At 39.3% G+C, this 25,987-nt stretch overlaps 1 protein-coding gene across 2 annotated transcripts in view; it reads right to left on the bottom strand.

The window, feature by feature from the left end:
- Positions 1–2,012: 2,012 nt before the first annotated feature.
- Positions 2,013–25,987, bottom strand: part of pld1a (phospholipase D1a) — a 39,947-nt gene continuing 15,972 nt past the window's right edge. For both annotated transcript variants that reach the window (XM_034858703.1, XM_034858702.1), the window contains exons 7-26: positions 25,296–25,354; positions 24,246–24,338; positions 23,123–23,275; positions 21,736–21,885; positions 20,459–20,542; positions 17,830–17,911; positions 16,998–17,108; positions 16,656–16,841; positions 14,953–15,166; positions 14,685–14,813; positions 13,864–13,982; positions 12,993–13,106; positions 11,063–11,173; positions 10,543–10,631; positions 10,257–10,370; positions 10,032–10,081; positions 9,524–9,658; positions 8,844–8,997; positions 8,291–8,408; positions 2,013–5,300 (exon numbers count right to left, since the gene is read on the bottom strand). In XM_034858703.1, the coding sequence (XP_034714594.1) occupies positions 5,076–5,300; positions 8,291–8,408; positions 8,844–8,997; positions 9,524–9,658; positions 10,032–10,081; positions 10,257–10,370; positions 10,543–10,631; positions 11,063–11,173; positions 12,993–13,106; positions 13,864–13,982; positions 14,685–14,813; positions 14,953–15,166; positions 16,656–16,841; positions 16,998–17,108; positions 17,830–17,911; positions 20,459–20,542; positions 21,736–21,885; positions 23,123–23,275; positions 24,246–24,338; positions 25,296–25,354 (2,490 nt within the window). In that variant the 3' untranslated portion in view covers positions 2,013–5,075. The remainder of the gene's footprint in view (positions 5,301–8,290; positions 8,409–8,843; positions 8,998–9,523; positions 9,659–10,031; positions 10,082–10,256; positions 10,371–10,542; positions 10,632–11,062; positions 11,174–12,992; positions 13,107–13,863; positions 13,983–14,684; positions 14,814–14,952; positions 15,167–16,655; positions 16,842–16,997; positions 17,109–17,829; positions 17,912–20,458; positions 20,543–21,735; positions 21,886–23,122; positions 23,276–24,245; positions 24,339–25,295; positions 25,355–25,987) is intronic.

Genomic DNA, 25,987 nt, shown 5'->3' on the forward strand with positions numbered 1-25,987 from the left:
ACTGGCTCAGCAAACCACGCCTGTTATGGGAGGGGTTTCAGGAGGAAGAAGGGACTGCCGAACTTCTTTTTTCCCCCTTTTCTTTCCAACGAACCTATAACAAATCTATTGTACTGATGAGCACCAACGGTTTATTAAACGATGTGTGTGTGTGATGTCACGCTGTATGCCATGTTATTCGAAAACGTGAGGACATTTAAAACCTTGAATTACTCTACTACTGCTATTGTTTTATTTTGAAAAACATAGAAACTAGACTAGTGTGATATGTGTCTTTTTTTATTATGGGGTCGTTGCTTCATTTAAGAAACAAATTATAGACCATATCATTATATTATACTAAAAAAATACTATATAATTCCATTCTATCAAAAAATCTTTTGTTCACCCCACTACAATTTGGGGTGGACAAAATAACAAAAACACTTCAGAATATCATGCAATCCAGTACAACTACACAATTTATGAGGTCAAAAATAGCATTTAAGAGGACGCAGTCCAAATATAATTGTTACGAAAGATATTGTAGGGCTCTTGGAATGGACTTCAGGTGTATCTGTTGCTCTGTCCATCCTGGCCAACTAGACTACATTAGATTTTGTCTTAAAGTGGAAACTCCAGCAATTTAGAATTGGACTCACAAGAGTTAGACATTTACTTTAGTTTTTCTGCCATTTCCTCCATCTACTCCACTTCCTTCAAAGCCACACAACACATGTGTTACACGTGTTGCTGGTACTCCAGCAATTTAGTGTTGCTCACAAAGCCAGAGATTGATTTTAAGTATTTATTTCCTCCTTCTACTTAACTTTGGAATGCTTGCTTCAGAGCCATTCAATACATTATACAACTGGTTTTACAGGCTCATTGTGAGTGGAAACAATAATTCTTGCTCTGCCAAAGAAATGACAAAGCCTTCAAGGGTCTCTGGACCTCTAATTCCATGTTAGGAGCCTCTAAAATTTGACAAAGAGCGTGGAGTTAACTGGTGCATACTATGAATACATGGCTTCTTTAAAACACAATATACAAAGGCTGTATATGTTGACAATCCTTTCACAACCCTTTACATCATCAGCGGGTATTCAAAGTCTTCAACGAAATGTGTTCGTGGCTGAGTATAACTTGGCACTTGAGAAAATGATGCTAAGGTTGTGGCACATACCGTGAGGAAAATAAGTCTGGTTTGCAGCTGTATCATACAAAGAAATAGTTCCAAAATCATACATTGTGATTTCATTTTTTGATTATGTCTCTCACAGTGGACATGCACCTACGATGAAAACTTCAGACCCTCCATGATTTCTAAGTGGGAGAACTTGCAAATTAGCAGGGTGTTCAAATACTTGTTTTTTTCACTGTATTAAAACCGCTTGCCAAAGACATGTATGAAGATCATCAATTGGAGGCCATTATTCCAAAGAAAAGTATGACACAATGAGTCACTTGTCTGTTATTAAGCAGCTCTGCTCCCAGGTGTTGACAGGTGTCTTTTCCACAGAATTCCTCCTTTGAAAGACTCGGTAAAACAATCTGCCGGAGGCTTTCTGGTTATTTTACATAAGAGTTGGCACAGAAAGTAGATTTCGTTGGAATCAGCTTTATGCTTGTTTGAATGTTCCCATTAAAGCAGCAAAACACAAGAACAAAACAGTGTTACTTTTATTCTCTAATACCTGGTTCTTTAAATTAGAGTCTGTTGGTCTCTCATACTATCACATACATTGCCCCCCCCCACACACACAGACACACACACCAACCCCAGTAAAGTGTGTATGTCCATTTAAAGCTACTGTGCATAATTTCTGTCTACCCATGAGGAATTCTCAAAGTAATGATAACTACACTGTTGGCGCGTCCACATGATACAAGCCTTCTGTGACTCAATCATAGCTTTTGTTTTAATATCATTAAACCTGAACATAGAAGCAAAGCATTGGCAAGACCTACAATTTATCAAAATGTTCTTCCTTAAACTAGAATGAAAGTATTCAATAAAGAAAAAAAAAAATAAGAACATTCATTTTATTTGTTAGCCATTGAAATTATTGAGTTACACTGTGTTACATGAACAGACAGAAACTAGGAATTCTTTCAATTGTACAAAAAAAAGTATTGTACATAAACTGTGGAAGCAAGATCAGCTGAGCTGAGGCCAAGGCTTACAGAAAGTTGACGGGAAAGACTGCTGGTGATGGTTACAATAAAGAAACATAGGTTTAGTCACAAATCCACAACCATCCATACTAGCGTGCTGTAATAAAAGAAACAAAATACACGTTTAAAGAATGTTCAATGATTCATATTACATTGATAAGGCAATGACAAATACAGCTCTGGTAAACAATAAAGTGACGTCCAAATCAGCACAAACCGAAAAACTAAACGGTTTGTCTTTGTCAAGATAAAGGCTGTCATGTGTTCATTCATCATCACTTCAGTTAACATTCATATTCCTGGTCCCATTATTTAAAAACTAAATAAAAAATCAGTATTTCATTATCGGATCCCATACGATGCAGTTACTGTCTGCTTCTGTTAAATAAATGCCAGTGATTCACATGTCGGGTGTGTTATGTATGTTATCATTACAGGGTGTGCAGCCTATTTATGAGAATACCAAGGTTCTCTGTAAAATGAATCCATTTGTTTGGTTGATTATCAGGACTCCTCTTACTGGCAGTATCTATGCCAGCCAGTCTTGTTCCAATGCCTTAGAGCAGGTCATAAACCAATTATTTGCTTTGGCATGTTAAAGCATATGTCACAATAACTGAAAAAAAATGGATTATGAAGGCGTGGTTCTTTAACTTCACATTTAGAGCCGGCTGGTAATCAAACAAGACACTGTGACAAATATTTAAAAAAAAAATTCCCATATATCCACAAGTACAAATTTACAACAATTGCTCCATACTGTAGCTCACATACCTTTTGCCAGAAACAGGCTGTGTTACATTACAGTACAATAGAGGAGCATTCATGTCCACTCGGAGTAAAAAGCTTCAGAAAGAAAACCACTGGAACTGCCAGTAAACTGGGAACGTAACAAGCGATTTCAAACTGTAGTCTTCAAATGACAGTTTTCAGTTGCATGCTATATGAAAAATATTTTTTAGTATTTTTCATTGTTTACATTGTTGCAAAACACCGTACTGTATTTCTTCACTTAATAGAAAACCGTTGATTTAAGACTGAGAAAAATAGACTGCAGGCACACAGCTATTGGGCTCTCTGAACTCAAACTGTTTTTAAGAAGCTAGCACCATCTGCTGAGCAAAGAGGAAATTACTCATTTGAATTTGGGGGCCGATTGTCTCATCCAGCCTCGGACATTATTTACCACAAGCCTTTGATCATCTCAGCCATAATCATTTTCTACTCACCCCTCTGAACACAGTACGATGTAACTGAACTGAAACAGCTCTGTACCTGGATCAGCAGTAAAGTTCAGACCTCGTGTCTAATAAGTATCTGTCGCAAAACACATTTAACAGGAATAAGGAGGGTTTCTTTTCAGAGATGTGATTGGTACATGCATTATAGCAATAGTGTTAACATGATTTGAGCACTGTTAGTAAAATCATGCACCACTGTTGTAAAATTGTCTCTGTACATGTGCTGCACAGTAATGAGCTAACGCATGTGTTGGATTTGTCCATTACAACTACTACAAACACTGTCCAAATAGAAGTGTTACGAAAGGTATTGAAGGGCTCTTGGATTGGACTTCATTGGACATCGGTTACTCTGTCCTTCCTGGACAAATACATTAGATTTTGTGTTACTGGTACTCCAGCAATTTAGTGTTGCTCACAAAGGCAGAGATTGATTTTGAGTACTTATTTCCTACTTCTACTCAACTTTGCAAAGCCTGCTTCAGAGTCACACAATACATTGTACAACTGGTTTCACTGAATGAGGTGAATCCATTGTGAGTGGAAACAATAATTCTTGCTTTGCCAATAAAACAACCAATATTTTCAGGGTTTCTGGACCTCCAATCCCACTATACGCCACTTAATTTAAGGGAAATACAAGCAATGCCATGAGAGACCAGATCTGTAAATTAGTGAGAGAGAGTGTGGAGTTACTTGGTGCCTACTCTGAATACATGGCTTGTCAACACAAAAAAGACATACCTGTTAACAATCCTTTCACAACCCTTTACATCATCTGCAGGTATCAAAGTATTCAACACAATGTGTTCATTTCAGAGTATAATTTGGCACCTGAGAAAACGTTGTGGACTGAGTGGCACATTGTAAAACTGCTTGCCAAAGACATGTCAACTGACGATCATAACTAAAATCCACAGTAATTAAAATAATTAGATAGCCTCCAAGTAATGTGTCACTTTCTCTACGTATAAATTTGTGTTACAGAAAAGATCCTTAAGATGCATCTGAGATGACTAGCTTTTAAACTCATTTGAAGCAGCTCACCAAGTCCTCTGTGAGCTCATGAACAGCGTACACAGCACTAATACATCGTCTGAGCATGCACCACAAACTCAGTAAATCACATGCATCACTATCTCTGTTGAGTTGAATGTTGGGAAGTTGAATGAGCCAACTATTTATTAGTGTCATTGTCCAAAAATGTACGACCGGCTCACCCTGGTTCCTCCAAAATCCTCACTGTCTTTTTTGGCTTTACCAACAGTCCAAAAGGTCTAATAGTGCAGAGTTGAGTTGATTCCCAAAACCCAGAGTTCATGTGCCTGTTTTCCATCTCCACAGCCTGAATGCAGTCATAAATGTTGTCCTGCAATATCTGCAAGTGCAATATCTTTTTGTTCTTCATCCTGTACACCCCAAAGGTGTTAATGCTTACCCAAATAAGCTGTAACTACAGTTTAGTGTTTTTCAGTAGAAACAGATTTGAGAGATTTGTCAATGCGCAGCAGTCACATCAGTCCAGAGGAGACTCATCTCTGGATAAAAAAGTCAACCTCTCCAATAATCCAATATTTCTCATTTGATGACAACCACAATCCAGATACTTCCCTGGAAGATGCTTAAGAAATAATTAAAATCCAATGTTCCAGTGGCTGGCAGAAATGGCAGATACTTTTATGTCCAGATCTCAGTTGGGACCATGGATTCCTTTGTTCCAACAGAGGGCATGAGGTTCTCCTCAGACAGGAAGTCCAGAGGAAACTGGACCAGGAAGCCTCGGATTTTGCGCAGCTCCTCTTGAGCGCGGCCCAGGTCGGTGTGGGCCAAACCCGGTTTGGACTGGTAATGCTCCAGCTCGGACATGTTCCTCACCAGAGACGAAGGAAGGCAGCGAAATACCTGCAGAAAAACACACACATACTGTATGTACACACACATATGTACTGCTTAACATAGTGATGTCTTTAACGGAAGCACTAGGTTTTAGCCACTCTTGTAGATGGCTCTGGGGATTGCAATGTTGGCCAGATGGCCGGGCCTTCCTGGTCGGATAGACTGCCATGATATTTGGCACCATAGTGCACCACCGTCACACAAAATGCTTGCTCTTGGGGGAATTACTGGAAATATCTGGTCTTTGCAAATTATAGATTGTGGTCTGGACATACTCTATCTGTAAAGTGTCTTGAGATAAGTCTTGTCATGATTTGAAACTATAAATAAAATTGAATTGAATTGAATATTTCCCTGAGGACATATCCCAATAACTTTGGGGATATCAAAGTTCATTTTTACTTGTGAAGACAAGGAGACAGTTTCCACACCACAGAATAGTACAGAAAATGCCCAACTGGAAGCTCTCTACGGACACTTTTTTATACAAAGTGGATGTTACTACAAAGTCATGACAACGTGGATGTTGTGAGTTTATCTCATTGGGTCTGGGATTCTCCTCTGGCTGCTCTGACCCCAGAAACACCCTGTACCTTTCACAAGGACAAGGACCAGGAAGAGCTCAGTGTTATCTTGTTTAGAGGGATCAGTATAATGTGGTATTCTTATGCAACATTTTTAATATTAATCAGAAAAAAATTATGTATCATAATATTTAAAAAAAATAGTCTATATAAATGCTTTTTAGATTTAAAATACAGTCTAATAAAAAGAAAATGAATAGAAAAAAGACATATCAATAAAGAAAGACAATTATAAACAACACCCAAATCCCCCCTCCCAAACCACCCATCCACCCAGCTTAGGCTGTGTTAATCAATAAAGGAGTTAAGCTAAATTATAACTGTACAGTGAAAAAAAAAAGATCAAAACAAAACAGCAACAACACACAAAAAAATGGTTACATCTCAGGTCAAAACAAGTGTGTCAAGGATTAATGCCACCAGGCTATAGGCTACATCATAGTGGTTACTGGATTATAAAGCCTCTGGAGGCTGCAGTCTGCCGGATTTTATCAAAAAAAATGTAAGGATTATTTTTTGGTCTGTTTTCCCTTTATTAGATGGTCACAGCGGATACACAGGAAAGGGGAAAGATGGGGGATGACACGCAAAGGGCTGCAGGTCGTATTCAAACCCGGGCATCTTCAGGACTCTCCCTCCATGGGGTGAACACTCTTCCAGGGTGAGCTAGAGGCCGCCCCAGATGTCATTCAATTGACACAGCACCTGTCTTCAAATGTCTAATCTTTTCATGTTTGAAGAACAATAGCACATCTTTTCTCCATAAGGAATGTGAGGGAGGATGCTTAGCTTTCCAGAGAGTCAAGATTAACCACCTAGCTATGAGAAAAAGAAATGCAACAAAGTTGGATTTAATAATCGATAATTTAACAGTGTGAGGGAGGAGTCCAAACAAGGCCGCAACAGGGCATGGCTCTAACTGTGTCTGCAACAAATCTGAGACAGAAGAGAATAGAGAAGAGCAGTATGTATATAAAGAGGGACATGCCCAACACATATGAACCAGAGTGTCAAGATGCTGACAACATCTGTCACAGATTGGATCAGTGTTGGGATAAACACGGGATAGTCTAGCCTTTTGTCCACACACGGTGTAGAAGCCTACATTGAATTACCCCATGCCTAGAAACACAATGAAGACGAGTGGACACAGCCAAGGATAGACCCTCAGGTCAGCGTTAAATCTATTCCCAGATGGGACCAGAGGGTTAAAAGGGATTGATCAGAGGGAGAAAATAGAAATAGTATGACTCCATACAGTGTGGATACCAGTCCCTTCATTAAGAGGGGCAATTTCAAAATCCTATCAATAGGAATATCTACGGGAATGAGTGGAAAATCTGTACATATCTTTCTATAAAAGTGTCGTAGTTGTGAGTACTTGAAATTCAAATTTCTCAACTAGCTGCTCAAATGTAGTAAAGACCCCATCTACACACAAGTCCTCTACTGGGCCTAGGCCCCTCTGGCGCCACAGCCTGAAAGCACCATGCTCCACAGAGGGAGGGAGCAGGGGGTTGCTGCTAAGTGGCATGTAGACAGATGGTGTCTTGACTCCTATATGTTTATGATTCCAAATATGCAATGTGGATGTGACAAGTTTATTTTTCCCCCGGTTAGAGTTATTTAATATAGAGGAGCAGGTGACTAGTGCATATAGAGAGGCAGGTGTACTTGTGAGGGCCTACATCAGCAGGCCCTGGCCAGGAAAATCCACAAATGATGACAGGGGAGCAGAGAATAAACACTAAAGGCTACATCATACCAAAATAAAAACTTTTTACAATTAAAACATTACATCCTGCAAAACATGACTGGTTATTGGTCACATGATTGGGTATGTTTCAATCATGATTTGATACTGTGTTCCAAAAGTTGGAAGTTCTAACCGTAAAGGCTGACTGGCCAAGTTCAGTGGACCTGTGCTGTACTACACACTGTTGCCTCTGGCAGATGCTCTTGTTTGCCTGATGTTAGCGGAGTATAATGATGAATGATAGAACCGAATGGATGGCAAGATCACCACTGAAGATACTGTCTGATTCTTTGGTGAATCCTAAACTTGGTTTTCTGAAATTTACTCGCTGACTTGTTTTATATATTGTAATGGTTTGACCTTGCCAGTCAGAGGGAAACTCTGACAATTTTATGTTTTTAGTGAAAAGGTCAAATATACAAATATAGAGTTTCACATAGCCCCTACTAACAACTAGAGTAACTCGTAAGGTTTCAGCCGACACAGTAAACCCACATATATATATTTTAGTTGACATCTGCAAATAAAGTTTAGGTTACAGTACGTACCAATAAAAAGAATCAACATCTGGCACATGTGCCAATTCCTCAGCCTCATGAGTCATGACTTATTTTTTGGTAAAATTTCCCCCTAAACCAATTAATGTCATTCCATACCTTCTCATAAATGGTGGCGTTGCGGCCAGCAGTGGTCATCCACACCTCCTTATAGAAGCGATCACTGATGGGATCAGACAGGTCAATACTGGTGTCAATGTGACCTCCAAGTATAGTCCTGTTGACAAACAGAAGATAAGCTGAGATGAAATAAGATAAGATACACCTTTATTGATCCCCAAAGGGGGAATTCAGGTTTTTCCGCAGCACAATACAGAAATGAGTACAGATGGTGAAGTACAAAAAGAAAAAATACAAGGTATATGCAACTAGTGGAACAGTTGAGGTAAATAAACTACACACAAGCGATTGAAGATAGTGAGAAAAGAGAAAAAGAGTACATTTATATGAAACTTGATCACATTATTTAAAAACATTTGTTCTCCAAAAGACTATACTGTGGGGATATGGAGGCAGATAAATATATTTAAAGAAATTAGAATGAAACCATACCTTTACACATACACACACACACACACACACACACACACACACACACACACACACACACACACACACACACACACTTACACAAAAACACACAAACACACACCTGAAGCATTCAAGGCGAAGCTGAAGTGCATAGGGCCCAGCTTCATACTCCTGTCCATCCATCATTGAAGCCACCTTTTCGGAGTCCTCAACAATCACAGCCACTTCGCTGTCACGTTTACCCAGCATGCTTCTGTCGTTGATGTTAGCAGAACCTGAAACCAATACACAGAACAAAGGATGGAAGCTGGATCAATGCATTCATCTTAACCATGCTATAAATAACAATGTTATGGTTCTATAACCCAACAAACCTTGTGCCTTTTTGACTTATTAATATGGTCAGTAGAAATACAACTAAACTTACACTAATGTCTAAAAAAGAATAAGAAAAAAATTGAAATTTGGTAAAAGTACTTAGAGAGCGTGAACTGAGCCTTATTAGCCAGCAGAGGGCGCAGGAAAGCTATGTTACAGCAGCCACCACATATTTAAACAGTATTTGCACGCCCATTAGTTAGCTGCAGACATGCTAAAATATAGGAAATGAAGCCATTCTTTAGATGTGTCACATCTCAATTGGTGTCAAGGCGGTGAGGTTAGTTGCCTCAAAACTGGTTGAGTTGAGTTGAGTTGCCTCAAGCAGGAGTTGGTTTTTAAAACACATATGAAACAAAAGAAGAAAAAAAAGAGACAGAACAAGAGAGAGTGAGAGACAGAGAGAGCCAATGGGAGACTGACCGATGATGACTGTGTTGTCGTCAGCGATGAGCATCTTGCTGTGCACGTAGATGAGCTCTGTGACCAGGCGTCCCTCCAGCTCAGCATGAGTTCTCAGGCCAGCAAAGGAGATGTAGTTCATCCAATGGTCATCCACTGGGAGAGGAGAGTAGGGGAGAGTATAGGAAAGGAGAGGTGGAGAGGAGGAGAGGAGAGGAGAGGAGAGGATTTGGGAATGAATGTAAAGATTTTAAAAGAATATATTTATGCCGTTTACTCTCTAAATGGGACGTTTTAGGACCAATTGGTGGGAATTGCTATGGAAAAAATACACACAGCAACACACTGGTAAGAGCAAACAAAGGACTGCAGGTTGGACTCAAATCCAGGCCGTTGCAAAGGACTGAGCCTACATGGGGCGCACACTCTACTGGGTGAGCCAGACATCGCCCCGACTAGCACTTTTCTAACTCTAACCTTTTTATTAATTATCACAACATTTAATGGTATAGTTTATTCTTGTACTTACTCTCCTTTTTCAGCTGGGAGATGATTGAGCATTCTCCTCTGATCATGGTTCTGATGAGGCAGGAGATTAAAACTCATCACAAAAGCACGTAAATAGTGTACATCCTAAACTCAAATCATCTTGAAAGTTAACACAAAAGAGTTCTAATGATACTTCCACATCTACTTTCTCATTTCCTCTTTCTATCTAAAACTCTTAGACTTATTCAAGTGTCATGTGGTCCACCTGTAGTTGAAGTGCATAACAGCCTGAATAGCGTTCCCTCCTCCTGTGGTGATGTCCCCCTCAAAGCCAGGAAGCAGGGGGGTGACCACATACACACGGTACTTCTTACCCTCCCTGTGAGCAAACACACATCAGTTACATAAAGACACAGGCAAGCAGCGCTAAGATGTGAGAAACAGAAGTAGAAGAAGAGAGGAGACTACTCTTGTACCCAGCACATTAAAACTTCCTTCCTGTAACCACAAGAGCTACTTAAAAGACAAATCATTTAAAGAAAGGGAAGTACTTGTACGCTCTGATGATCCTTTCTATGATGGCGTCTCCAATCTTGTTGTACACCGTCTTGTTGTCGGCACAACTGATGAAGAACTGGTTCTGATAGGAGAGGGGAGAACACTTTAAAGTTACAGAGTAGAGGAGCATTTCATTAGTGACATTAAAAACAAGCCTCTCAAGAATTTAGCTGAACTCTCATGACCATTTCCTCTCACAGTATTCGTCTTTTGAACCTTTCACCAAGGCAAATCCCACGTTAGTGTACTTAATGTGTACTGCATTCTGTCTCTACTATTATGTGGACTATCTGATTTCTCAAAACTCTATGCATTTTATTTGCGAATGCAAAAATGTATTTTTGAAGCTGCACTTCAGTAACCACTACTTGTTACGTAAAATCTGCATTTCGTTGTATTGGTTGTCCCTACATTTGCAATAACATAAAGGTAAATCTGATCTAATATAAAAAAAAAATGAAAACATTTTCTGATTGGGATTCTTCCCATACCCTGGTCTCACTGCTGCTTTACCTCTATGTATATGTAGTGTTTGCTCTTAGCGATGACCTGGATGTAGGCAGTGTGGATGGACTCCTCGTGGTACTTTATGCCTGCTGACCAATCTGCTGCAGACCGCAACACCTACAAGGCAAGGCAGCTTCATTCGTATAGCACTTTTCAGCGACAGGGCAATTCGCAGTGCTTTACACAAAAACATTAAAGAACAGTTAAAAAATAAAATCAGATATAACACCGAAGACAAGTTACAGTGCAGCATAAGAAATGAAACATTAAATAAATGAACAACCATTTAGACAAAGGCAACATCATAAAGAAAGGTCTTCAGCCTTGATTTTAAAGAACTGAGAGTAGCAGATGATCTGCAGGTTCCTGGAAGTTTGTTTCAGATATGAGGAGCATAGAAACTGAATGCTGATTCCCCCTGTTTAGTTCTGACTCTGGGGACAGAAAGCAGACTTGTCCCAGATGACCTGAGAGGTGTGGGGGGGGGGGGATCAGAAATGTATTTTGGTCCTAAACCGTTAAGTGAGTTATAAACTAGCAAAAGTACTTTGAAATCAATTCTTTGAGGCACAGGAAGCCAGTGTAAAGACTTCAGAACTGGAGTGATGTGATCTTGGTCTTAGTGAGGACCCGAGCAGCAGCGTTCTGAATCAGCTGCAGCTGTCTGATTGATTTTTTAGGGAGACCTGTAAAGACCCCTTTACAGTAGTCAAGTCTACTGAAGATGAAAGCATGGACACGTTTTTCCAAAACATAAGTCCTTTAACCCTTGATATATTCTTAAGGTGATAGTAGCCTGGCTTTGTAATTGTCTTAATGTGGCCGTTAAAGTTCAGGTCTGAGTCCATGACTACGCCGAGATTTCTGGCTTCGTCGGTTGTTTTTAACATTGTTGTTTGAAGCTGAGCGCAGACTTTTAATCGTTCCTCTTTTGCTCCAAAAACAACCACCTCAGTTCTTCCTTCATTTAATTTCAGAAAGTTCCGGCACATCCAGCTGTAATTTGTTCAGTGCACTTCGTCAGTTATTGTATTGGACTATAGTCCCCTGGCGATAAGGTTATGTAAATTTGTGTGTTGTCTGCATAACTATCGTAACTTATATATAACTACACATTATAGTATAGATTAATAAGAGCTACTATATATATAGAGAAAATGCGTAGACAACAGGTGTGAGTGTGTCTTTAAACAATCAAATTGCATGCTTAAATGTACCTTAATGGTACAAAACATAACTACTGACAGTCAGTGATCATTAAAAGGTAACACCAGTTTAAAAAATAACATATGTTATGATTTTTCTCACCGATAAACTAACTAATGAACCTTTTGGTTCAATACTACTTACATTAATGAATAATTTGTGGTCAATAATTCACTGCACATATTTTAATATAGCCAACATTGTAAGATATATTTAAAAGAAATTGGTATAATATTAGTGGTAGATAGTTGTCCACAGAGGTGTCAGTTAAAAAACAGACAGTTTGAATGAAACACAATCATTTGTACAATGTAGAGAAAACAAAAGAACACTGTCTCTTAAAAGCCTGATGGAGTTATGGTAGGATCTTTGTGGACATCTAGTTTTAGTCAACATTTCACTCAAAGGCCGGTTCCTTTCGGCTTAAAACCTTTGAGTATCCATGGTTTGTGCAAACATGTGTAGTTATATAACTTTCTGGCCCATGGAGAGTTTTTTTTTTACACTCATTCTCTATTATCTTTCTTCAGAAGTGCTTTCAGACCGGGATGTGGAAAGTAGTGTGGGAAAGTGGGAGTTTATAATCTTCTCTGTAATTTTCTCCCAGTGGTTCTTTTAAGGCTTAGTGAATGGTTGGGTGTATGCCCCAATTTCTCATTTTTCACAAGATGTGTTGTTTAACGAGGAGTGCAGTTAAAAGGTAAAACTTGTCCTTTTTCAGTTGTCTTACCTGCACTTTGGCATTGACACAGTCCGGGACTTGGTATTGGACGTCATTGGCAGTGGAGTGAGACTTAGGCAGCAGGAACGGATAAGACAGAGAGCGATACTTTGGCTTCATGATCTGTAGTGGAGACAGTTGGAGAAATTTGGCAGAGTAGAGGGTAAATATAGGGTTAGAGGAGAAATGGAAAAGAGTAAAAACAGGAGAATGGGAGGAAAAAGTTGATGTCATGGAAAGCGAAAATGTGTGCCAATTGCAGTATTTTTCCACTGTTCCGTTCTGTTGACTTTTCCTAGGATTTTGCCTGGTTAGTGTGAATTGTTCCCTCAATTTTCTTTGGTCAAAAATTCATGATTTTCAACAGTTAAATTACATTAGTTAGCAACTAATTGCTAGGATTACTATCGACTTTATTGATTAATATTAAATAGCATTAGAAATTAACAAATGAAGGAAATAAATGAATAGGCTATCTGTCTAAACAGGTGGTTAAATTCTGGCAACAAAGAAACTTTTGACTTTAATTAGTTTATTATGATTTAAATATTTAGTCAAACGCATTCAGCTTTAAGTTTTAATCCTACTCTACATCCCTGTGTGTTTGTTAATGTGCACAGTGTGTGTGTGTAACAGTACTGTTACGATATCCGTGTAGTTTAATAATTGTTAATTTTTGTGTTGTGTTTTCATTAAAAAGTCTTAACATGAATTCAACATATTAGCAAATATAAATCCCCACTTATGATATGCTCACGGTCCCATAGGTAAGGTAGTCACTAAGATAGCTGTCCGCAGATCCAGTTCACCCTGAGGATTCACATGCACTGTATGTTTAATGATTTATGAAATAATGCCAACAATAGTATTATTATAATACCTTAGTGAAGTTCCAGCGCTGAATAAAGTGCCTGGCCACATCCCGAGCAGCCCTGCCATGAACCACGGAGGCAATGTCATGCCAAGGCATTCTGGGAGTGGTGTACCTGTCGATGAAGTCTGCAAGGAGCAGAAGCAACCCGATGGAGACAAGGAAAAAAGTGTGAGATGAATATAAAAATATACAGTATGGTAAAATAAAGAAGCCAGGGACAGAAATAATAAGAGAAAGAAGAACAGCAGGGTCATAGAGTTTGGTGCAGAGAGAGGAAGAGAAAAAAGTAAAACAACTACGTGTTTTGTGGTACTCTGTTCCACTTCATATTAGTTTTTCAGAAGACTGTTTCCATCAAACTGGTATGACAGAGAAATTAGGAGACTGAGATTAAAGGTGCACTATGAGTTCCCTGCATGGTCACTTCTGTTGATGCTCCAAGTAAATTCAAAACAAAACCTCCCCCCATGTTTCCATAACTGTCATGACTAACTGACTAACTGTCACTAACCCCCACCCCCCCAACCATCTTGTCAGTGATTGACTAGAGTAGTTTGTTGTAATTTGGCGCCTATCCTGTGCCCCTAGTGTTTGTTTGACGTTTACACCCCGTGTAGTCTCTTGAGACCGGGCTTTTTCACAGTGTATTCAGCTAACGGATCAAGGAGAGATGCCTACAATTTGAGACAAAAATTAATTTGCGCTGAAACCATGCAGGAACTCTAATAATAAGTAGGGCTTTGTATAGATAAAAGTAGTTTTAGACCTAGCAATGGGGGAAACTTTTCGGAATACAACCAAACTGATAGAGTGTGTGTGAACCAGACCATCAAAAGGTTTCTCCAACTGGATCCAGTCCTTGTAGACAAAGTTGCAGTAGTCTTTTCCATGCCAGAAGCGTGTGTTTCCCTGCAACTCTCCAACCCCTGTCTTTAGGCTTTGCACTGAACCACTCCCTACGGACACACACACACACAGAATTAACATTTTACAGTATACCGTTATAGCAAAGTTCTTTACATTTGCCTCTCATTCAGCCAATTCATATTCCAACATTCTTGCATATTCTCTTTTCCTTTCATGTCATAAACACACCTGCGCTGTCGACGCTGCTGACGCTGTCTGCGTGCTGCACAGTGTGTTTGTGCAGATGTCTGTACAGACTGAAGCGAGCCTTCCTACTGCGCCCTATCCCTTTCAGCTTGGGCAAGTCCACGGGCTCACTGGGCGGCGTCCCTCGCCCATTGCTCTTGGAGACGCCATCAACGGAGGACACGCCCTTACTGGACGGAGTGTTAGTGGAGCCAGCCTGGCAGCAGGAAAAACAACAGCAGATGTACACTCAGTTGCTGGTTTATTAGCTACGCCTAGCTAACGCTAAGGCTTTCTAATACAACATCTTACAATAAATCCTACCTCCATAAAGGAGATTTTGTTGAAACTGTTCTAGGGCAGCACTGATCCAACTTCACGGCAATTTTGGAGGCTGTAGTTAGGAGTGCTGTTCAATTGTATTGTGTTAGACTGACTGGTGTTTCTTGAGAAGGTTTAAAAGATGAATATGGACTAGAGCTGCAACAAATCCACATTTTACTGTACAAATAATTTACAGAAATTGTTGCAATTCAGAATATAATTGCCTCTTTTAGTCAAATTTATAATATTCATTTATGTATTACCTTTGCAACAAATTACATTTTGAATGAATTACATGAAACATCTTTTGGTTATATCACTATATATGTGACCTAGGTAATGTAGTATTAACACAAACACACAGCCTATGAAGTAAAGCACGCCTCTTTTTTCTTCTTAAATGAACATAAAACTGACAATTACCATTAACAGTCATGCCCCTTAGGAACTAAGGTAATGTTAGCAATTAATTGCAGTTAATTGCACAGAAGCTGTGATTATGTACTGTAAATTAGACTTACGATTAGACCATTATTTAAGTACTTGGGAGTGCTGTGTGTATGTGTGAATGTATTTTGTGTTTTGTATTTACTGTTTCATTGTTTTAAGGCCCCCCCTCGGAAATGAGATGATTCCAAGGGGTTATCCTACTAATGAATACTTAAAAAATAAATAAAAATAAAAAAGTATTACTGGCTAAAACACAATTAGGTATTGTGTGTAGCTATGTTAGTAATTCAATCCATTTCAGTATCAGTGTTCTTTATTCATAAGAAATTGATCCACAATTCAAACACAAACTCTTGTGAAAGGTTCGGTGCTAGAGGAAAAGTGAAAGAGGCTCCTAAATTACTGTGATCTATCTTCTGGGAACTATACTTTTCACAGTTTGTCCTATATGAGAACATAGTTCTTATTTTTGAATGTCTTGAGGACAAAAATTAACAGTTGTGCCTAAAGGTTTCCTTTAAAGAGAAATGAGTTTATCCTCTTGAATGTAATGCAAAATGTAGCATATGTTTTTACAGTCTTGGTGTGAAAATGTGTGTGTGCTTGTATTGTATTATATGTGTGTCATTAAATAGAAGAGGCATATTCAATAGCTGGCACTGTGAAATTGTTTCCTCTTTATATTCTGTATTCATGCACATACACATTCACCACAGGCTGTCACTGTGGGTACGTGCAAGGCTATTTTTCACCAGCCCCCCCGTGCCACTGTGTGAGTTTGAGTAAAATATATTTCTCCATTTTCTCTCCTCCTTCTCGCTTTTGAACCATTAGTCAGGAGTTTCTACCCACATTTATTGCCTATAACTCCAAACTGTAGACATGGCGTTTTGTATTACTTGTGCTTGTATGCTTGTAGTTGTGTGTCTGACCTGCTCCAGGGCCACAGAGCGTGTCACGCTGCCGACATCCGTCAGCCGGTGCTCTCTGTCGTCCCAGCGACCATACGCCAGGTCGATCCCGCCCACGAAGGCCACTGATTGGTCAATGACAACAATCTTCTCGTGATGCGCCCACAGATAGACTGAGGAGGAAACATGGTCTGGATGACGCATTACCTGAGACACAAACATATGAAATACAGCACACATGGATTCACATAAATAGTATAGAAGGTATGATATGTAATTGTGTTAATAATATACAGTCTGGTTTTGTATTTGCAACTAGTGCAAAACTGCATCCATTTCCACCATCCACAATCCTTCAGTTACCTTGATGTTGGGGTGCAAGTGCAAGAGGGTCCTCTTGCTGTAGCCCGAGTTGATGCCCAGGGCGAGCTCCACCTCCTTATATAACATCACAAAGACGCGCACTCCCTGTTGCTGTTGAGAGACAGAAAGGTGAAGCAACGTTAAGATCACACTTCTTGTGTCTTTTCTCACACTTTTGCTTTTCTGTGTGACACATTTCTTGCCATTCAATTATGCTTATTTTCATGTTCATGTATTTGTATTTTGGGGTTCTACTAGAACTTGTACGTATATGTGCTTTCATGTTCATTAAACAATTAGCTGTTGTTGTAATGTCTGTCTGAATGTACATGTATTCCCCTGTATTCTGTCTGAAACGTTTTAGTTCTTCTTTAAGCCCCACTACCACAAAAAGCCCGGGCTGTTCTGAGTGGTCAGCGTTTCTGTGTTTTTCCCATCTGTGCTCTCAGGTTCTCTGCGCTGTCACTGCAGCCAAAGAATGACTGTAACTGCACTGCAGCGGCACTTTTTCACCTACAGTATGTGGAGTATAGTTGTGACATCACAACCGTTCAGAAGTCCTGGCGGCTCATTTAAAGGCCCGGTTTCTGAAAACGTGTGTCTGCATTTCTCTTCGAATTGAGCAGTTTGATACTTTCACAATATTTGTATAGCACCGGGGACTGCTTTATAATAATAAAAAAGGCATGGCAATCTCACGATTTACAATACAAGACATTTCAATTTTCACATTTCTTAAGTTTCACTACAATTTTAATCATTTCTGAATAGGAAACCCTGGGTATTTTTATATAATGTGTCTCAAAATGTTTGCAGTCTAATTCCTACTTACAGCTTTGCGTTTGAGGGTACAGTCTAGTCTCCACCTGTTCCCCTCCACTACAGGTCTCTTCAAGAAGATCTCTGGACTCAGCCTGGGGAAAAAGAGAGACAGACACGCCAAGATAGACAGAGACAGACACAGAGACAGAAAAGATAAAATTACATATTTCTGAATGCCTCACCATTAGTCAATGAAACATTAATAGAAAATAGATGTTTGTATTCACCCATTAGAACTCCCAACATTTTTTAATTATATTACAAACATGACATAATGATATAGTCTCATGAGTCATTCACATTGGCATCCTGAGCTTCTACATTGCCATTGGCTCACATTACACAGGCTGACACCTCATTGGTTAAGACCATAAGCCCAGTGATTACTGCTTTGGAACACAGGGATTTCAGCCACGCCGTACATTTGGCTCTGAGGGACCATCAACTATTATGTTTTAAATGACAGTGTCAGGAGTATTATATCTCTGTCAGTAAAAAACAAATTCTCTGTAACTCCATAAAATACACTATTAAAATGAAGAAGGAAAGGAAAAGTATATACAAAGCACTAGAGCCAGATATCGTTATTAGATTTGATTTGCGAGGTTACTGTACCCTATGGTGTGAATATCATCTGACAATGTGACAAATTAGGTTTATCTTTGTTTTGAACCCAAATTTATAATGTTTTTATTTCAACATATATCCGACCCTAAACATTTTATACTTATAACATGCCTGTTTGAAAAATGACGGTGAGAGACAAAGAGCAGTAGTGTAAACAGATTCTATATCTTTCTGGTGATGTATTTCTATTCTGGGTGTGTGGATGAGGCTGTAATCAGAGTACCATTGCATTGGCTGCCAGAAAGACAGGAGTTGTGGGTAATACATAATAAAATGTGTTACCGCATGTACAAGACTTAATGAGAGTAATATGGAAGTCATGTTATTTGGCCCCCCATTTTCAGTTGACAAACCTTTGAAAAAATTGGGGACTCAAGCCTCACGTGCGCGCCCTTTTGCAAGAAATCTAGGTTACATCTTTGACCCTGCAATTAAATTTGACAGAAATAAACCATTACAACTATTCCGTATTGTTTTCAGCTAATGAACGATCCTATTTTTACAGCCTCATCTACATACTATAATTAAATACTGCTGCATAATTACTCGACCTGTGGATTTTTTTGTGGTAAAACAGTTCAATTTCAAACCATTCGCGAGAGGATTACAGACTATTAAAGTACATAAAAATTAAAATCAAATCAAAAATCAAAGTACATAAAAATATATGCGTGTGATGGTGGATGTTGATGCCAAAAATACTTGACATCCGCATGTTCACACGATTCTGCAATAGGACGTATCTTGTGGCCATGGCAACAACCTCACAGTGCTCTTTAAAGATGAGTTTTTTGGAGACATTTTGCCCTCTATCCATTGGGGAAATAGCAACAAAGGATTCCATGCATATGCACCAAGAAAGCCAAAGAAGAAGAGTGCCAGCAAGAAAGCATGGATGTAAACAAGGATTTAGAAAAATCCAGTCTTTGCAAATGTTTTGTGAGGATGGAACTGCAATCGACATGTAAGAAATAGTATTGGTTAAAAGTCGACATGTTCCAGTCTGTGATTATCCATCAACATCCATTCCTTTAATTTTAGTCTAAATAATTCCTAATTTCTGCTTTTCTAACTCCAACATTAGGTATAATTTCCTATAAATGAGGTTCATTGAACATAAATTCCACAAATAACTGTAAAACTGAAGTTAATAGTGTTGAAAAACTGAAAAAAGGGACAGACATTCGGAAAAAAAAGCGTCAAAAGTGATTAAAAAAAAAAGGGACAAAACCTAAGAAAATGTTAAAAACATCAATAAAAAGCCTCAACAAAAGTGTTTTGCACTGCAAAGTGCAGTGAGTTCCAAGAGATCCAGACTAAAGCTTGATTTAAGGTGATGTAAGGCCTCCGAGCTTTTGCGGTAGCCTTTGTAAGTGGCCTGAAGTTTAACCTTGCGGTTTGGCATGTGCGTGGGGAGTGTGTGGTGGAGCGAGTGAGAGAGCTTTTGGAGCAAGCACCGCCTCGAGAGAGGCATAGTGAGAGAAACAAGGTGTCTCCGCTGTGCGTTCTGACCACATTGGGAAATCTGTAGCTGGAAAAGTTAACCCCCACCTTGATTTCATGTTGTTTATGGAGAAAGAGAACCAGGAAATGAGTTGGGGGAAATGCAGAGCTACCAAGCCACGGCCGAGCGCAGTGCGTCAGTTTTTGGGAGGTGCACGTCAGGCTTCGGTGTAGCTTCCGGAGTAGTACATGAATGAGTACATGGAGACATGGACCAACTCCCATTGCCACGACGTAGAGTTTATGCCGAAGCATAAATCACGCTTTGTGATACCGGCTCCTGGTTGAGTCCACTAATAAGAATAGTGTTTGATCTGTTGTTTTTCTTCTCTGGGATAATTAATCTGTCAGGTTTGGAGAAAGTTAAGGCTGCCCAGGCTGCTGCAGTGTTACAGCAGGACGGATATAAACCACTGAGCTATTTATTTCGGGGTTTTCACACTTCAGTGCTGACAACTGACACTTGTTGACATTGTGTATTTTCACACAAAAGACACACTGTAACTCACCACCAGTCAGTGATAAAGATTTCCTCTTTGGCCTCCTCCAAAGCATCAGCCACATCCTCCATGTAAGTCTTTCCATTCACGTACCTGCAAAGACAAATTACAGTTCATTACAGTCATTTGTGAAAACAGACATGCTTGTGTAGACACATACACACACACACACACAAACACACACACACACACACACACACACACAGTCGTGTCTGGCTATCTTTGTGGGGACCAGTCATTGACATAATGCATTCCCTAGCCCCTCACCCTAACCCTAACCATAACATAACTCTAACCCTACTCCTAAAACCAAGACTTATTCCTCAAAAAGCCCTTTAACGTTATGGGGACCAGCATTTTGTCCCCACAAAGCTGTCAGGTCCCCAAAAGTATACTGTATTCACAGTTTTTGGTCCCCACAAATGTAGCAAAACCTGGCCCACACACACACACACATACACAAACTTCCCCAATTTTCTTAACCTTGCAACCTTCAGGCAACTTCCATAGCTGTCATCATGACATAACTGTTCATTAAAACACTCTTGTTTTCCGTTAGCTTACAGGATCGCAGAGTGTTTTTCACTCAGGCTCTGTGCGGAGTACGCAGACAACGTAATGATATTATTATCACAAAGATCACAGGATGTGCAAGCTGAGGGGGAGATAATGCAAAAGACCTGAAAAAATGGAAAAGCATCCAAAAAAAGAGAGATATTCTTAAACATTTCTATAGTTAGTAAAGGATAACAGAGGAAAGCGGAGAAAATATAAGATGTGTTGAAAATGTGTGAATTATGTCTGTTTTCTGCCTGTATTATTTGTAAGCGGTGGACGTGACTCTTTCTGTTGCGTTCTTTTTATGTTTATGTTTCCCTCCTTCCTGTCTTTCCTCTGTGTTTTTTGGCCCTGGGGCACGTTCTTATGTCCCAGTTTTTGCTTGTAATTGTTCTAAAATAAAAACATAAATAAAAATGCGATCACAAAAAAGAAAATGTGTGAGTTATGAGTCGATTAAACATGATTAAATCTACAAAACTACATCTAATTCAAATGGTGTATCCATGCAGAGCTGAAACTATTTATTGACAATAAAAAAGTAACTAAAAAATGTACATTTTAAATGCAGGACACTACCGAGGTCTGTCAGAAAGAAAGAAATGGGGAAATGTTTCAACTATTGCAAAAAATAGGTTTGCTTATCTGTGGTTTATTCTGTTTTTATTTGCATTAAGTATTTCGGTTGTCAAGACAACATAAAATGCACTCTCTAACAGTGTGGTTACCATTTGGCTGGGATGTTTTCCTGCTCCTGTGCAAATGAGCCACAGCGGTGATCTCGGAGGAAAGCCTTCCCATGATTCCTCACGAAGCTCTCGATGCTCTGACCCCACCAGCGCGCGTGTCTGTAGCTGCTGCACTTAAACACCAGGGTCCTGCCACGAGGAGGCACACACACACACACACACACACACACACACACACACACACACACACACACACACACACACACACACACACACACACACACAAACACAAACACACAGAGACAAACACAGACACAGTGAAATACATGCCTGTGTTCACACAAACAGATCCTACATGTAGTCATTGTATTTGCTCTGGCACCCCAAAAGAAAAATGAGGCAATTCAAATGTTAGCTCAACACACTGCTGACCAGTTTATAAAAGCAGTCATTGTGTTTTCCTTTTTTACGAGATAACAGAGCTAGGTAATCATTTCTAAAATAAAATAAGCCCCTGGATTACGAGTGTTGGAATGAAAAGGAGCTAAAGGAAACAATCAACCCTGTAATAGCAGACTGTTAACAACAGCTTTAAGCAATGAAACTAGGGGTTGTTTTAGCCTTTTTAAAGTACATAGAACACCGTTTGAGATTTGTAATGCAAGTTGGGGAGCAGCCATGTTTTTAGCTATCTACAATCAACTATTAATGGTAAACATCTGGTAGAAAACCAGATACACTTTAAACCAGAAATGTACACCTGTTCCCCGTAGAATGTAGGAAGTCTCTTTAAAGGAGAATTCTGGACAATTTTTATGTTAATCTTGATTGCATTAAATAGGCAAGTACTTTTGATTGAAAAAAACTGACCTGAATAGGTGCAGGCAACACTGAGTAGCTGCAGACATGTGTACAAGCTTCCCCTGAGCTATAACAGCAGTTAAAGGGGCAAGTTTTAGAGTGCCTTTGTGCCGCTTAACAGACACACAGTGAAATTAATAAGTCTGTACAACATAAACAGGGCCATTACGTAACATCAAGATGCGTTTTCAACTTAGACATTGTTTTAATTTGCCTACCCTGTCTTGATCTTTCTGGTGGGTAGCTTGCCTGGTTAGCTGCACACGTACTGTACTGTACTGTACACGTAGCTGCACGTGGCTACTCAGTGTTGCCTGCACCAATTCAGGTCAGGCTTTCATCAAGATTAACATAAAAATTGGCCGGAATTCTCCTTTAAAGTTGTTTTGGCATTGTTTGGGTTTGGAATACATGTTAATAGTGTGAGGGGCTAAGGGAGGATTTTCTTTTTGAACTGATGTTGAAATAACATTATCGTCATTATCCACTGTGAGACGCTACTCAAAATATACAACTCCTTGGGCATCTGCAACAAAATTGCCATGCACACAGAGAGAAATATAACCTGGAGAGGCTGTCAACCCGGACTCCATGTTTGGTCTCTGTGTCTTTAGAGTCCATCTTGATGCTGAAATCTTTATCCACCAGCAGAACAAAGGAGATGGCCCCCGAGTCTGGCTTTATGTACAGAAGGCAGGAGTCCTTCACCACCAGCCAGCTACACACACACACACACACACACACACACACACCACATGATTTCTTTGTCATAAATAATGTCCTGCAAATCTTGTTTCATTGTTGTGTGGACCATTTCTTGTATTTCTTGTTTTAAGGATAAGGGTGTAGGAAGAAAATCATCATGGGGATGTAGGTGGATGGACACAGTGTTTCCAACGTGTGTGGGATTTTTTTGTGTTTTCTTCAAAAAACAACAATAAAAACGGCTCACATAATAATTTGGCTGTGATTTGGCTGTGATGAAGAGAAACAAACAGACAAACCGATGAAGCAAGCATGTGCCAATGAAGCTGGGCTGAAGATGCTACAAAGACTTTTACAGCAAAATATGAAAAGAATTGGATACTAGAAACTGGATAGATAGATAGATAGATAGATAGATACAGTAGATAGATAGATAGATAGATAGATAGATAGATAGATAGATAGATAGATAGATGGATGGATCCTTTATTCAGCCCGAGGGAAATTACAAAACAAACACACATAAATACATATATCTCATGTACATAACAATCACTCACAGAAATGTAAAGAGATAACAATTTGTGAAGTGATTACAAAGGTCTGGTATGGACTGACCATGTGATGCAAGGACCATGATAGGGTGCTATATAACTGACACTTATTAAAATATTATCATTATTATGTTTTTAAATATGCAATGAGTGGTCACAGTGTGTTAACACCCACACTTTGACAGCTTCCTGCCCGAGCCTGGAATTTTTAATTTCCTTCAGAAATACCAACGATGACACCTACATCCTACGTTTCAGACAAGTTTGCCAGGTAGAAAGAAAAATTAAAAGGTAAAAAAAAAGCTAATCCACCTTGTGTTTAGTCAGATATTAAGGAGTTCCACTTATAAACTGTAGTAGTAAGCTCCAAATGGGGTCAATCTGAACACGGCAACTACAACAATGAGGGACAGGGGTAATCACACACACCGTTTAGACCAGCGGTAGCAGGCCTGGCTTTGACCACAGCAGTTCATCCCTGGGATCCGATGTCCACCTGAGCGCTTATAGATCATCCCTTCCCTGGAAAAGACAGACAAATTGTATTTTATTAAGTAATATGCATTTGTACAATGATGTAAGGAGAGAAATACAAAATAGGAGACTTTGAAGTTTCTAAATAAAGGTAAAAGGTAAGGTAAAGGTACTTTATTGTCACATACACATACATGTAGCAAAATCAATTCTCTGCATTTAACCCATCCCTCAAGGGAGCAGTGGGCAGCCAATCACAGAGCCCAGTGACCAACTCCAGATCGGAGGTAGTGACTGGAGAACCTATTACATTTGTTGATGATGGGGGAAACCGGTAAACGGGGTAAACCCCACCCACTCTGCCGGCGATTTGATTTCACCCTGCAGCTCGGTCTGGAAACCTGCACGTTTTAATTCTCCTGCGTCAGTTCACAATTTGGCGGGAACCAATCACATACTAGCTTATCTACCTGGCGCGCTATGGGGGCGGGTTTAACACGATGACGATAGATAGATAGATAGATAGATAGATAGATAGATAGATAGATAGATATTTATTGATCCCAAAAAATGGGAAATTACAGTGTTACAGCAGCACATAGGAAAAAATATACATATATACAATTTACATGAAATAATAAGAATAATAAGAATAAAATATGAGAATATAAGAACAAATATTTAAATATATACAAGATGGGAAAACTAAATGTGCAACTGCTTAAGTAATATGCTAAATGTATGCTTGGCTTGGTCTGGTGATAGCCAGACTAGGAAACCGGAGCACCCAGAGGAAACCCACGCAAACATGAGGAGAACCTACAAACTCCACACAGAAAGGCCCGGATCGACCTGGATTCAAACCCAGAACCTTATGTTGTTGTGCTAACCATTGGAAAGTGACAAAGGATTCTTATCTTGGTCCTCTCAATTTCAACTCAAGTGCTTCACTCTGCTGTGAACTGTTAAGTCGTCAAAGGGACTGAAAGAAGAGAAAATGCTCACAGTCCTTTGGGCCCCAAGTCATGAATGAAAGACAGCTGGCTGATGTCAATGAACTCCATCTGAGAATAGAAGGGAAGAGACAGGATGGATGGACCAAAAAAACAAAAGAAAACGTGATATATCCTGAGCAGGCAGCTATTACAGTACATCCACACACGTACACACACACACACTATCTCCTTGGAGGCAATGTGACTCATCCTAGATCACCTCAACATGTGTTGTCATCTTTGATATTAACTTTTAATGCGTCAGAATGATGCAAAGTAATAATATGTCAGCACATAACAGACCAATGCTACTGTAAGTCTAAACCTTGCATTGATCTGTTTAAAGGCTCGTACCACTATAAAGGTAAAAGTAGAGTTTAGCATGGTAAAGATTACACACTGTGTATTAATGGCTCAAATATTATATGTTGCTGATATTAGGATACTCCTTATTTTGCATCACTTGTATTTTGGATAAAGAATAATACAAAAAAAAGAGAAATACCAAATAACACATTGTATTGTACAATACAATGCAGTTTTTTTATTAGTGATTTAGAGGAAAAAAGAAATGTCTTATGTTTCTTTTTTGACTGTATTTTTCTTCAGGCATTTTACAGACTTGAGGCCTTTTGCTCGCTCACATGAACAGTAATAATATACTTAAATGTGTTGAGTCAACACAAAGCAGACACGGTGCTA

Source organism: Etheostoma cragini, chromosome 20 (assembly GCF_013103735.1).
Source record: "Etheostoma cragini isolate CJK2018 chromosome 20, CSU_Ecrag_1.0, whole genome shotgun sequence".
Classification (NCBI taxonomy): Eukaryota; Metazoa; Chordata; class Actinopteri; order Perciformes; family Percidae; genus Etheostoma; species Etheostoma cragini.